Source organism: Rana temporaria, chromosome 1, assembly GCF_905171775.1.
Source record: "Rana temporaria chromosome 1, aRanTem1.1, whole genome shotgun sequence".
NCBI classification, from domain to species: domain Eukaryota; kingdom Metazoa; phylum Chordata; class Amphibia; order Anura; family Ranidae; genus Rana; species Rana temporaria.
The window spans coordinates 650,913,991-650,928,565 of NC_053489.1; the positions used below are offsets into that span (position 1 = coordinate 650,913,991).

At 48.5% G+C, this 14,575-nt stretch overlaps 1 protein-coding gene across 1 annotated transcript in view; it reads right to left on the reverse strand.

The window, feature by feature from the left end:
• Positions 1-1,503: 1,503 nt before the first annotated feature.
• SUCLG1 (succinate-CoA ligase GDP/ADP-forming subunit alpha) overlaps positions 1,504-14,575 on the reverse strand; it is a 79,944-nt gene continuing 66,872 nt past the window's right edge. The window contains exons 8-9 of the mRNA XM_040335498.1: positions 10,970-11,158; positions 1,504-1,741 (exon numbers count right to left, since the gene is read on the reverse strand). Coding sequence (XP_040191432.1) covers positions 1,715-1,741; positions 10,970-11,158 — 216 coding nt within the window. The 3' untranslated portion in view covers positions 1,504-1,714. The remainder of the gene's footprint in view (positions 1,742-10,969; positions 11,159-14,575) is intronic.

Below are 14,575 nucleotides of genomic sequence, written 5' to 3' on the forward strand. Positions count from 1 at the left end.
TCCCCCAGGTTGCACATTTTTGCTACATTTTCTGGAATTGCACCAAAGATGCAGCATTCAGGACATTTTGTGCACTTTCAGAACATGCAGTAAAAATGTGCAACCTCTATGGGAATAGGGGAAAAATGCAGGAAGACAAACTGCAGGATACCAGTGTGAGCCCACATTATAACACCTGGGTAGTGTCTGTCACAGGCTGCAAAAAAAAACAAAAAACGTTTTAGCTGCAGAGAGGGGGAGGGTGGAGAAGCTCACTTACTTTACTTGTATGGTCCCAGGTGACTCACTGCATTCGAGCCGACTGCTCAGATTGAACTTCCCGCCCACACATCTTCTTCCCAGTCAGCACACAGGCTGGCCATAGTGTGGGCGGGGAAAGAGAGAGCAGCCTCTGCCAGCCAATTGTGTGGAGGAGGGTGGGAGGGGCTGGGCTCTGTAACACAGACTGTCGGCTGTGAGACAGAAGACTTTGCTGCTCACAGTGCTGGATAATAGCTGCCGCACTCGGCCAGCTCAAATACTGCGCATGTGCGGTCCTGAGCTGGCGACAAGGCAGCCTTTGCAGAGCATATCAGAGCAGCCCAGGGTGAAAACGCATCCTTGTCCCCTGGCCCAGTCCGCCCCTGGCACTGGGCAGACCACTAGGGACAAGGGGGGTGTGTATTTTTTACATACAGTACTGTAATCTATAAGATTACAGTATACTGTATGTATTGTGTTTGTTTACTTTTTTGAATTTGGCGCCGTTCTCCGCCCCCGTGCGTCGCAACGTCGCAGGGAACGGAGATCGGCGGCACACGGGGAGACTGTGAATCGAGCGAGGAGGTCCCGCTCGCTCACACAGCGGGGATGCATCGCTGGATCCAGGGACAAGGTAAGTAACTTGCCTGTGGATCCAGCGAGAAGGTAAGCCGCGCCGCTGCACACTCTGCACGTCCACCCCGAGCGTGACTCGGGGATACCCATCCCAACATTGAAAACCAACCCCGAGTCACGCTCGGGTTTACCGCTAAGGGGGTTAATCTAATATTGATGATTTGCATGAGATTTGTAAAGCCATTTGTGACCATTATAAGCGTGCAAGTCCCCAATCTAACCAAATCTTTGATGATCCATGTCTGGAGTAGGCAACATTCAGCAGTCCAGGCATTGATGAACTACAAGTCCCAAGAGGCATTGCGAGACTCACCTCTGGGAGTCATTCCTGTGGATGCCAGAGGCATGATGGGATTGGTAGTCTCGCTATAGCTGGAGTGCTGAATGCAGTCTACCCCACATTTATGGTCTGCAGAAGTTTTGTAAAGCCACTCGTGACCATTATGAGCTCACAAGTCCCCAATCCAAGCAGCTGCTGTAATAGTTTTGGTCTGCATGAGGTTTGGTAGCCACTTCTACAGCAGTAAACTAGAAATTATAGTCGGTGTCTCTCTTTAAAGTCTTCTTCAGAGTGCAGCAAATCATAATGCAATGGTCACAACTGTAATAAGAACACTCAATATAGGATCCAAAATAAATGGAAATTTTATTTATCTTAGACGGCTCATACAGGTCTAACATTTCCATCCATCGTAAAACCTCCAGGTCTGGGAGACAGAAAATAACAGTTATGGCTTTACATTGGCTGTGCAAGACGGTGTTGTTGAAAGACGATATCTGGACGAAACAAAAAGGTGGACGTGCTCTTTGCCACTATTAGCGCTCTCCTTTCCTTCGCTTACAGCATTTTCCTCTTTTCAAATTCCTAAGGGGAGATAAATAATATATGTTACCGACATGAAACAGGCTTTGGCGAAACAGAACCTTCACATTAACACCTGGTAATTCTTTATGAAGCGTGGGGAGAGGGATGAAACAAATGCATCAAAAGCTTTTCTGGGACACGTATAAATATATCGAGGGGTGAAGGACGTGTGCACTACTCTGAACAAGTGCTTGGCTATTTGCATGGAGTCGCAGATTTGGTGCCCATAACCTCAGTAAATCACACCTTGCTTAAATTAGCGCATGAGACATCCACAGCGTACTATACAAAACCATACAAATTGGCCCTCAATCTGCCTGTCATAGGTGGACTTTTGGAATAATAGTGCTCTGCTGCCACCAAGTGCACGGAAATGGAATTGTACTCTGACTTTATCATTATGCAGCACTGCAGCAACTTGATGCAAGAATTCCTCCAATTAAAAAAAGATAAAAACGAAAAGAAAGTTGTACCAAGCCAAAAATCACATTGCCCTCCATGGCCCGGATTCACAAAGCACTTACGCCGACGTATCTCGAGATACGCCGCGTAAGTGCAAATATGCGCCGTCGTATCTATGCGCCGTGCTCACAAATCGAGATACGCCTAAAAATAGGCTTCATCCGACCGACGTAACTTGCTGGCGTATCGTGGGCGCATATTTACGATGGACGCTTCCATAGATTTCCTATTCAAATATGGAAAGGAGGGAGATGAGGGAGATACGTTGATTCACGAACGTACTTGCGCTCGCCGCATAATATACACGGTGTGCGTAAGTCGTACGTCCGGCGTAAAGTCATTCCCCATATAGGAGGCGCAACACATGCAAAGGTATGGACCAGGGAACACAAGCCGTCGTATCTTATGCCGTTTACGTTGTACGTGAATATGACTAGGCGTAGGTTACGTTCACGTCGTAGGCAGTGATCCGTCGTATCTTAGGGAGTAGTCCCGACGTGATTCTGAGCATGAGCAGTGGGATGCATCCACGGGACGGTGCATGCGCCGTTCGTTATTCGTATCTTTATGGCGCTCGGCCCATCATTTGCATGGGGTCACGCCTCATTTGCATGGCTCACGCTTACTTGTGCATAAAAAAACCAGCGCAGATTTGGCAGCACTGGCTTTGTGAATCCAGCGCTTGCCTCTCTGCGCTACGTTGGCGTAGCGTATAGGAGATACGCTACGGCGGCATAAATATGCGCCAATGTATGTGAATCTGGGCCTATGATCCCAGCCCCTCTCAAATAAGTGGCCCACTTGTCTGGTATATGTAGAGCATAGGGCTTTTCTTGATCTCTCAGGCACATCACTCACACTTTGCTTATTTATCATTACAAATCGCACCGACATTAGAACGCAGCAAGGAGGAAGTTGAGCACCCACTAGTTCTGTGGTCCCCAAACTTTCTAAACAAAGGGCCAGTTTACTGTTCTTCGGACTTTAGGGGGGCCAGACTGTGACCAATAGGAGAAGAAAAAGGGTCCAGGCGTCCATGGGGAGGACCTGCGCCTCCCACGAACGGGGGTCTCTGGGAGGACCTGCGCCTCCCACGAACGGGGGTCTCTGGGAGGACCTGCGCCTCCCACGAACGGGGGTCTCTGGGAGGACCTGCGCCTCCCACGAACGGGGGTCTCTGGGAGGACCTGCGCCTCCCACGAACGGGGGTCTCTGGGAGGACCTGCGCCTCCCACGAACGGGGGTCTCTGGGAGGACCTGCGCCTCCCACGAACGGGGGTCTCTGGGAGGACCTGTGCTTGAGTGTTGAGTTATTTTGGAGGGGAAAGCAAATTGACACCGTTATACAAGCTGTACACTCACTACTTTACATTGTAGAAAAGTGTAATTTCCTCAGTGATGTCCCATGAAAAGATGTAATCAAATATTTACAAAAATGTGAGGGGTGTACTCACTTTTGTGAGATTACTGTATGTGAATGGGAACATGTAACAAAGTAGGTGTCAATTTTATCCCAGTTTTCTGCAAAGTGGAAACACACTTTAACCACTTGATCACTGGGCACGTAAACCCCCTTAATAACCAGACCAATTTTCAGCTTTCGGTGCTCTCACAATTTGAATAACAATTACTCAGTCATACAACATTGTACCCAGATGAAATTTTCGTCCTTTTTTTCACACAAATAGAGCTTTCTTTTGGTGGTATTTAATCACTGTTGGGTCTTTTATTTTTTTTGCGCTATAAGAGAAAAAAGACTGAAAATTCTGTAAAAAAAAATGGAGTTACACTTACCGGTAACGTCCTTTCCAGTAGTCTTTCAGGACAGCCACAACTTGAGAGATAGGCTCCTCCTCTTCCTTAGGAAACACTGCCCAGCCTTTAAAATCTCTCCTCCCCCTGCTAGACCTCAGTTTTTATACGAGCACTCCGGTCCGCTGGGGAGACACAAGAACATGTTAGTAATCCATAGTTAACACATCAATATCATACTATGTTCCTGGATTAGAAACCCCTTCTTCTTACTTTTCGGGAGGGTAACTAGGGCTGTCCTGAAAGACTACTGGAAAGGACGTTACCGGTAAGTGTAACTCCATTTTTCCCTATCCGTCTTTCAGGACAGCCACAACTTGAGAGGATAATCGAGTACTTACAATTTAGGGTGGGACCACGGCTTGCAAGACTTTTCTCCCAAAGGCTTGTTCACCTGCTGACACCAGGTCTACTCTGTAATGCTTGATGAAAGTGGCGTAGCTGGACCAAGTTGCGGCTCTGCATATTTGATCTGGCGTCGCTCCAGCCCTTTCAGCCTGAGAAGTAGCCACCGCCCGAGTAGAGTGTGCCTTAATTCCTGTAGGGACTTCCCTACCAGTCAAGGAGTAAGCCTGCCCAATAACTAGTCTGAGCCACCTAGCAATAGTGCGCCGAGACGCTTTCTGTCCCTTTCTGGTCCCAGAAAACAAAACGAACAAAGAGTCTGACTTCCTAAAAGCTCGAGTCAGCTCCAAGTACTGTAGGATACATCTCCTAACATCTAGTGTACTAAACTTAAATTCCCTTTCACCAGAGGGATTGGAACAAAATGAGGGTAACACAACCTCCTGGCTTCTATGGAACTTGGAAGCCACTTTCGGAAGGAAGGCCGGATCGGTTTTAAAAACAACTCGATCCGGGAAAATTACACAAAAAGGAGGACGAATGGACAGGGCTTCCAATTCACTGACCCTCCTGGCAGTAGTCACTGCAACTAAAAAGACTGTTTTAAATGTTAGATCCTTTAAAGAACACTTGTCTAAGGGTTCAAAGGGCAACCCTGTTAGCACCTGTAAAACTAGTGATAGATCCCACTTGGGGAAGGAAGGTCCCTGGGAAGGTTTCTGTCTGGACAAAGCCCTAAAGAACCTGATGACCCAGGGATTGGATGCTAGAGGGCTCTCTAGAAACACACTGAGTGCTGAGACCTGGCCTTTAAGGGTACTCACTGACAAGCCTTTATCCGCTCCGCACTGGAGAAATTCCAGAACGGACTTGTGGCTTTGTGTTGGAAAGGAAAATTCCTGGCACCAAGTATTAAAACGAATCCAAACTTTTCTATAAATAGAACGTGTCTCCTTCTTCCTACTGTTGAGAAGGGTGGCAGTCAGTTTGTCCGAAAAACCTCTGGACCTCAGCAAGGACTCCTCAGTAACCACGCCGCAAGGTTCCACCTGTGTACCTGAGGGCACAGAACTGGACCCTGCGAGAGGAGATCCTCTCGAAGAGGAAGAAAAAGAGGGGGTTCTGTGGTCAGTTGCTTGAGAACCGAAAACCAAGCCCTCTTGGGCCAGTGGGGTGCCACAAGGATAAGTGAGGTGTTCTCCAGCTGAAATTTTCTCAGGACCAGTGGTAGAAGAGCTGGGGGTGGGAAGGCGTAACAAATCCCGAATCGCCAGCTCTGGGATAGGGCATCTATCCCTCTTGCTCCCTCTCCCCTGCCCCGAGAGAAAAACCAATGTGTTTTTGCGTTCTCCCTGGATGCGAAGAGATCTATCTCCGGAGACCCCCATCTCTTGACCAAAAGATGGAAGACCTCCTGATTGAGGGACCACTCGTCTTCCCTCAGTTGACTTCGACTGAGGAAATCCGCTGTACTGTTTTCTATCCCCCTTAGAAAAACTGCTGATAAGGACAGGGTGTTTGTTTCGGCCCAGCGAAAGATTCTTGTTGTTATGGCCGACAGGGCTACACACCTGGTGCCACCCTGCTTGTTTACATAGGCCACGGCCGACGCATTGTCTGACCTCACCTGGACGTGGTGTCCTCGAAGTCTCTCCTGAAAGAAGATGAGAGCTAAACCGATCGCCCTCAGCTCCTTCCAGTTGGAGGAATGTTTCAGCTCTGCCACTTCCCAAACACCCTGTGCTGGAAGTACCCCCAGGTGAGCCCCCCAACCTCTGCCGCTGGCGTCTGTGGTGACAATCAATGGAGACCGGATATGCCATAGACGACCCTGTGACAGATTGGTGATCCTTCTCCACCACCAGAGGGATCTCTTTACCTGACTTGGGACCTGTACCAGGACGTCTAGGTGTTCTGAGCTGTGGTCCCAGATTCTGAGCACAAAGGCCTGCAGGGCCCGAAAGTGAATCCCTGCCCACTGGACTGCCGGTAGAGTGGAAGTTAACAGTCCTAGTGTTGACATCAGGAATCTGATTGAGACCTGATGGCTGCCCTGGAGGGCAGATACTGACTTTTCTAACTTTAGAGCCTTCTCTAATGGAAGGAAGACCCTTAGCAGGGTGGAGTCCAGGGTGTACCCTAAATAAGGAATGCGCTGTGATGGTATTAGACTGGATTTTTCCAGGTTTAACAGCCAACCTAGGTCCATAAGGGTCTTTTTGGTTAGTTCCAGGTCCCTGGAGACTTGTTCCGGAGAGGCTGCAAAAAGAAGCAGGTCGTCCAGGTACGCTATTATACCCACTCCCTGAAGACGCAGAAAAGCTATTGGTTCCGCCAGGACCTTTGTGAACACGCGGGGTGAGGAGGATAGACCGAATGGCAAGGCCTGGAACTGTAGGTGCACCACCGAAGTTCCCAAGTCTATCGCTAGCCGTAGAAACTCCTGAGACCCCTCTGCAATAGGTACGTGCAGGTACGCGTCCCTGAGGTCCAGGGAGACCATAAAGCAATTCTGTGGTAGGAGGGCCCTTACCGTGAAAATTGACTCCATACGGAATCTTTTGTATGTTACTGACTTGTTCAGTGGTTTCAGGTTTAAGATTAACCTGTACTTGCCAGAGGGTTTCTTTACCACGAAAACGTGGGAGTAAAACCCTTTTTTCTCCTCTCCTTTTGGGACTCTGCAAACAACATTTTGGACCTCCAGATCCCTCAAGGACCCCACTAGAGCTTCTGCTTTTTCCTTGGCTCTGGGAAGCTGAGTGACCAGGTACCTCTGTGGCGGAAGGCATGAGAACTCTAGGGAATACCCCCTTCTCACCATCGCCAATACGTACCTGTTTGGGGAAAAAGACTCCCATTGTGGGAGGAAGGCCCCCAACCTTCCCCCCACTCTGATCTGGGAGTCATTGTTTTTTGGGGGGCTGGTCAGGTGGGCGAAAAATCGCTCCTCTTCCCCTACCCCTAGGTGTCCAGATCCTTTTTTGAGTCTCTGGTTTCGGGACCCCTGTTTGTCTTTGGGGACGAAACCCTCTACCTTTCTGTGGAGTTTTACGTTTAAACGGAAAAGATTTTTTCTTATCCGCCGTGCGGTCTAAGACTGACTCCAGGTCAGGACCAAATAGGAGATCTCCTGTAAAGGGAATCCCACATAACTTAGACTTGGACGCAATGTCTCCTGACCAAGTCTTGAGCCAGAGAGCTCTTCTGGCAGAATTAGCCAGGGCTGCTGACCTGGCTGACATGCGGACGGATTCTGCTGAGGCATCCGCAATGTAGGCTACCCCTTTTAAAATTGTGGGGAAGGAAGCCAAAATAGTGTCCTTGTCCGTATCTGCCTCAATATGTTCTTGGATCTTTGAGAGCCAGTGTTCTAAATTACGGGCCACTACTGTAACTGCTAATTCTGGTTTTAAATTGCCAATTATGGACTCCCATGCTTTTTTCAACAGCGAGTCCATTCTCTTATCCATAGCATCCGTCAGGTTGCCCATATCCTCAAATGCTAAATCAGTCTTTTTAGAGACTTGTGAAAAGGCCGCATCTAACTTAGGGTTCTTATTCCAAACAGACGTGGAATCTTCCGAAAAGGGAAACCTTCTCTTAAGGGATTGAGAAAAGAAAGGCTTTCTTTCAGGGTCCTGCCACTCCTTCTTAACAGTATCAACCAGAAGATCGTGCACTGGGAAAACCCTGCCCTTGTGTTCCCCTAGACCTTTGTACATCTGGTCATGGAGACTAAGAGGTTTAATATCCGTGTGAATGCCTAGGGTCGTGTAAATGGCCCCTAGTAGTTCCTCAACCTCATCAAGAGATAGCTTGTATCTGGAAGACTTCTTGGACTCACTGTCCTGGTCTTCTTCACCTGACTCTGCCTGCGAGTCGAAAGCAACATTCTCCGTTAAGGAGTGCTGCCCCTGAGAAGGGCCTGCAAAATCAACTGCTTCCGCTGAAGGATCAGGAGAGGCAGGTGCAGGACCCTGAACATCAGGGTGGGCTGTAACCTGTGTGGGTACCAGGGGGGGTTGCACCCTTTCAAACAAGGTCTTGAAAGAGGAAAAGGTAGAGGCTAGTTCCTTAACTGAAGCAGCTAGACTATCCTCCTGTTCTGCATCCCTTTCCCTAACTAGAGAGTTTATGCAATCTCTGCATAAAACTTTTGCCCAAGAATCAGGAAGGGAATCCCTACAGGAAGCACACTTCTTCCTAGAACTATGGGTCCTTCCTGTTTTTTCTTGGCTCTTTTCTAGGCTCTTCTGGAAAATAGAAGACATAAGGACCCACATTAAAAGAGCAGAGATATAAAAAAGTTTTTTTTTTTTTTTTTTTAAAAACAACAACATGGTTACAACCCTCTGGGAAGCACTAGACAGACACTACTGCTAGGTGCCCTGCTGTCTTTCCCTCCTCTCCCCCAACCACCAAGGGAAAAATAGAGGAAGGAAAAGAGACATAGTCTAAAGTTTTGGGAACCTTCCCCAGGAACCCTTACCTTGGACTGGCTGGAGGTAGCGTCCCTAGTCGGGTCCCGTTCCGGAGAGGTCACCGACATAGCGGGGTGGTTGTGCTGTGTCTAACTCGTCCCAACGAGTATCCGACACCTCCAGCAGGACGCGTGGGTCTCTTATCAGCGCCGCGACCCGGAACCGGAAGTCGCGGGTCATAGGGAATCCTTTCCGAGGCGCACCGGAAATGACGTCGCCCGCCACTCGGCCCGCATTTTTTAAAAGAAAAAAACAATGTGCGGCCTGTAATCAGGGTGCCCGGAGCTGAATTCCCCCGCCGCGGTCCTGTGGACACGATAGGGACCCCCCCACAAACCGTCTGTCGCGCTCGACCTGGTTGGGGTACGTTTTCTTTTGGCGGTAAGTTCTTTCGCCCAATCTCCTTTAGGAAGCCCTTGCCTCTCCATAGGAAAAATAATGATGGCCACAGTCCCCTGACTGCTCTGCCTGGTTCCTTAGCAGTGTCTCCCCACCGGAGGAAACACTAAGAACTGAGGTCTAGCAGGGGGAGGAGAGATTTTAAAGGCTGGGCAGTGTTTCCTAAGGAAGAGGAGGAGCCTATCTCTCAAGTTGTGGCTGTCCTGAAAGACGGATAGGGAAAAATGAATTTTTCTTTGTTTCTGTTATAAAATTTAGCAAATTTTGTATTTTTTCTTCATTCTTTTGAATAAATGTGAAAGATGAAGTTACGCCGAGTAAATAGATACCCAGCATGTCACCCTTCAAAATTGCACACGCTCGTGGAATGGCGCCAAACTTTGCTACTTAAAAATCCCCATAGGCGACGTTGCAGTGTATTGTGGGGTATTGCAGAGTATTGTGGGGTATTGCAGAGTAGTGTGGGGTATTGCAGAGTAGTGTGTATAGCACAGTATGGGGCAGGGATGGCTGAGCAGGGATGGATGGCTGGATGGATGGATGGATCTGTGACTGTATGTGTCACAGATCCAGCCCACAGCACTCGTGCTGCATTTGTTCTCTCCCCCCCCCACCCCTCTCACACTGTACCGTTCGGTACAGAGAGGGGAGGGAGGAACCGGCATCCTCGCATGACGCCGGTTTGTTTACAAGTGATCGCTCCGTCATTGGACGGAGCGATCACGTGGTAAACCGCCGCTATCAGCGGCGATTTACCGTGATCCGTGATGCGCCGGGTCCGGAGGACATTCCCGTGTGCGCGCCCCAGAGGGCGTGCGATTCTGGGAGGACGTCCATGGACGTCCTCCCAGAGTTAAGCAACCGCCTTGTAGACGTATATTGTCTATAGGGCGGTTGTTAACTGGTTAAAGTGTCCTTTGTCCCAGTTAGAGATTCACCCTCTCTATTTATCCCGTTTACATTTATTTGTGCATTATGTTATTAAGTGCATTCGTGAAGTCAGACACTGATGTGGACGAGAACTCACAAATGCTCTACTTGAAGAATGGTCAAACATTCTCATAGACACACTCCTAAACCTTGTGGACAACCTTCCCAGAAGAGTTGAAGCCGTTATATCTGCAAAGGGTGGGCCAACTCAATATTGAACCCTGCGGACTAAGATAGACTTCATATGGGTACAGTGCTGCATGATGAAGTAATTGTCAGTCAAACTATCACAGAACTATAAACTTAATAATAATGAAGGCTTATGACAGGCTGGTATTCAAGTGGTTAAAGATAAAATTGTGAAGCGGCCTTTAGCTCGGAAATACCTCTGAATGAAGGTTTGGGAAGCAGCGTGACCGTACACCATTTCCTGACAGCTGTGGTGTAACACAGATATTTTTTTGCTATTTGCTTGCCACTGTGCCAAAAGCGATTTTAATTCCCCACAATTACGCTTGGCTCACATTGTACAACGCTTTTTGAGAAGGGATTAAAGAGGGGCTGTGCAATAAGCCTGAGTGTTCTTCTAGCTTTTAAAGAGTCTGCGGGTGAAGAAGTAACAGCGAAACATATTTCCTGTGCGCCAGCCATGATTGTTTGCGACAATTAAGAGCAGCTGAGGTGCAGGAAACAGCCCGCGATTCAACAATCAAAGTCACTCGACAGCTGCTTAACATTTATGCTCTGCGGTTGGCGGCGTAATATTTAGCAAAGTTTTCACATCTGCGTTTCTTACCTTGTGCATGGTGCTACCAAGCTGGGCAGGAGACATACTGACAACCACTCCGGCTCTTTGCAAAGCTGCGATTTTCTCCTTGGCGCCACCTTTGCCACCTGCGATAATGGCTCCTGCGTGTCCCATTCTCCTACCTGGTGGGGCTGTGAGACCGGCAATGAAAGACACCACCGGCTTGGCATTCGAACCCTGTTCATGAATAGAGTAAAAAAAAAAAAAAAAAGGAATTAAATAATAATTTACATAGATTTTAGATATACTTGTACATCTCTAAAGCTCAACTCCAGGCAAAAAAAAAAAATTGTATCCCTTGCAGTGGAGCTGTGCCTGCGCTGCAAGGGTCAATCACTTGTTTACGTCTAGGGCAGGGGTGTCAAACTCAATTTGCTTGCGGGCCACATCAGCATTATGGTTGCCCTCAAAGGACCGGTTGTACCAGCACCCTATCCCCCTTACATCAGGTGTCAAGAGCCCCCCACCATCGGAAGTCAAGCATTCCCCCCCCCCCCCACTATCCCTTACATCAGTGCACCCCCTTGCCTTGTGCTGCTGCCAGGAGGGCTGGACAAAGAAGTGCAGAAGTCCTGTCCTCTCTGCTGCTGACTGCGGAGACCAGGTGGGGGCAGAGATGAGGGGGGTGTGAGGGCCACATGAAATGACCTTGAGGGCCAGTTTCGGCCCACAAGTCTTGTGTTCGACACCTGTGGTCCAGGGGGGGGGGGGGGACAAAAGGAGATATACTTGCCTGCTCCTTCCTGCTGCTGAACCAATCAATGCACATGCATGCTCCACCAGTCTACAGTCCTGACATCAAGCCCAAAGCAGAGTATATTGCCCTGCACTGAATGCGAGGACTAACGAGGGACAGGCCACTGCTGGATTGTGGGGCAGCGCTGCCTGCTGGGGGGGAGCGAATGATCAGGTAAATCTAAAATGCAGCTGCCGTAAACAGATCAAATAAAATGGTTTCTACTCTCCCCTGGACAAATCGAGCTATGGACCCTTGCAGTGCGGGGCTCAGTCCCATTGGAAGGGATCATTTTCACTTGCCTGGAGTTGGGCATTGAAAAAAAAATAAAAAATGGGGGACATTCAAACAAATTTGTTGGTGTGGTTGGGTATAACCTTTTTTTAACTTTTTTAGTCTGCATCGCCTAGGGTAGTGGTCATCAACCCTGTCCTCAGGGTACACCAACAGGCCGGGTTTGCAAGATAACTGAAATACATCACAGGTGATATAATTTGTTGCTCAGTGATTGCAGCATTCTAGTCGGCATCTCTCCAAGGTAATACATAAAGCCTGGCCTGTTAGTGGGCCCTGAGGACAGGGTTGATGACCACTGGCCTAGGGGACAAAAAGTCCCCTATGTGAGGATTTTTTGGTGACCGGTTCTCTTTGATGGGAAATCAGGGGTCTAAAAGACCCTGCATGTCTCCTTTGTGCTCCAATAAGCTAAAGCAGTCCAGATCACATATTATGCATCCAGGGTAACCCCAAGCAGGCAATCGACTTGAAAGGGTAAATCAGTCGGGGCTTTTTTTTTTTTTTTTTTTTTTAAGAAGTCTGGTTTGCAGACCAACACTTAAGCCACTATACACACCCAAGTACCACTGCCGAACAGATAGCTTAGAAATCAAGGGAGCCGCGTCCAGAGAGGCATTGCAGACAAACTGTTGCCCCTGGACCATTTGGTCCGCCAACTCTGCAAAAGGCGGGAGAAATCTGCTCACCCCCCCCCCCCCAGATCATGGCACAAAAGTTTTGCCCATTTAGTCAGTGTTTGCGACACAAGGGTAATGGCCAGGACCGGCATCAATGCTGAACCAGCAATCGTGAACCTATTGAAGGCCACAGACTCCGCCTTTCTGGCAGCCGGAACCCTAAAGGCCAGAGATTTCGCTACCAGAATCATGGTTGCCTTGTTCAACCTGGAGACAGGAGGCCCCACCACAGGTGGAACAGTCCACTTAATAAGCGACTCTAATGGGGACCTCACCGCAAAGCATTTAGAAACCACAAAGGGGCGTTTGGACGCTCCCAATTTTTTTTAGACAATCCTGTCAAGAGGATGGATAAGGGAACACCTTTTCTGCGCGATAGCCACCTCCACCGCAGCCGCCTCCATTTTCATATTTTCTCACACAGATGTAATGAGTATGTCAACCAGCGCTTTCTTGTGCGCAGCTACAGGAGTAGAGGAATCATCCTCACGGTCAGATAGATCAGGGAGCATGACTACAGGCCCCGCAGGGTGGTCCATGGCGTCCGAGACAGATTCAGTATCTGACGAGACAGATGAGGCAGGGGAGGGCATTGTTTTTGCTAGCCCACCGCCCAAAGGCCACTTAAAACACTGCACATGACCACCACAGGGGCACTCGAACCTGCAGCAGAGGGAGGGAGGGACCCCACCAGAACAGCACCGATCTGCACCAGAGATAGCCAGTATCCACATGTGGCATCCAGGGGAAAAAGAGGAGCCCCGACAGCCATAATCACCACCCAGAGTCTCCACTGTCATGGCTGCCGTTCCTAATGCATGCCGGACCAAACTAAAATGACCGTTGGACTATTCCCTATTCCCTAAGGCTGGCAGCCTTAGGGAATCACACAGGACCAAAAGAACTGGCGTCGACCACTGCAAAATGGGCATGCAGCGTCCATGAGGCTTACAGGGACCCAGGATGGACCCCTTGAGCCCAGACCACATCCAAAAAGAAGGGGGGATCCAGCATAACACCATAACAGCCCCATATGCTACCCTGGAGGGGGGGGGGAGACAAGATTGCCCACTTAGGGACCACCAACATCCACATCCAGGGGGGATATGTACTCGCCATACCAGGAACCAGGCGGGCATCGCTCCAGACAGAACCTCCTCACCAACAAAATGGGGGGGGGGGGGCGATAATAGGTGTAGCCAAGTCCTTTTTCTGCCTAGTGTCCTACTCCTATAGAGGGCGATATAACCCTATAGTTGCAAATATGGATCGCGGTGTCCATCAATGAACGAAAGAGAAACAAATTTCTTCATAAATTGAGGCCAATATGTATTCTGCTACATGCTTTTGGCAAGAAAAAAAATCCCAATAAGTGTATATTGATTGGTTTGTGCATCTACAAACTATAGGCTATATACTGGAATATATATATATATATATATATATATATATATATATATATATATATATATATATATATATATATATATATATATATATATATATATATATATATATATATATATATATATATATATATATATATATATAATTTTTAGACTAGTACACCCACCTTAGACCAGGGTCCCCAGCAGAGTCCCCCCCCTTACATCAGAAGCAGAGACAATAGGAAGCCTTTACTGGACTTAAAGCGGGAGTTCACCCGAAAAAATAATTTTAACATTAGATTGGGCCTAATTACGGGAAGCAGAATCGGGTGTTTTGATTAAAATCAATGCAGTACTTACCTTTTTTGAGATAGATGTTCTCCCGCCGCTTCCGGGTATGGTCTTCGGGACTGGGCGTTCCCATGTGATTGACAGCCTTCCGACGGTCGCATACAGCGCGTCACAAGTTGCCGAACGTCGGTGCGGCGCTATACGG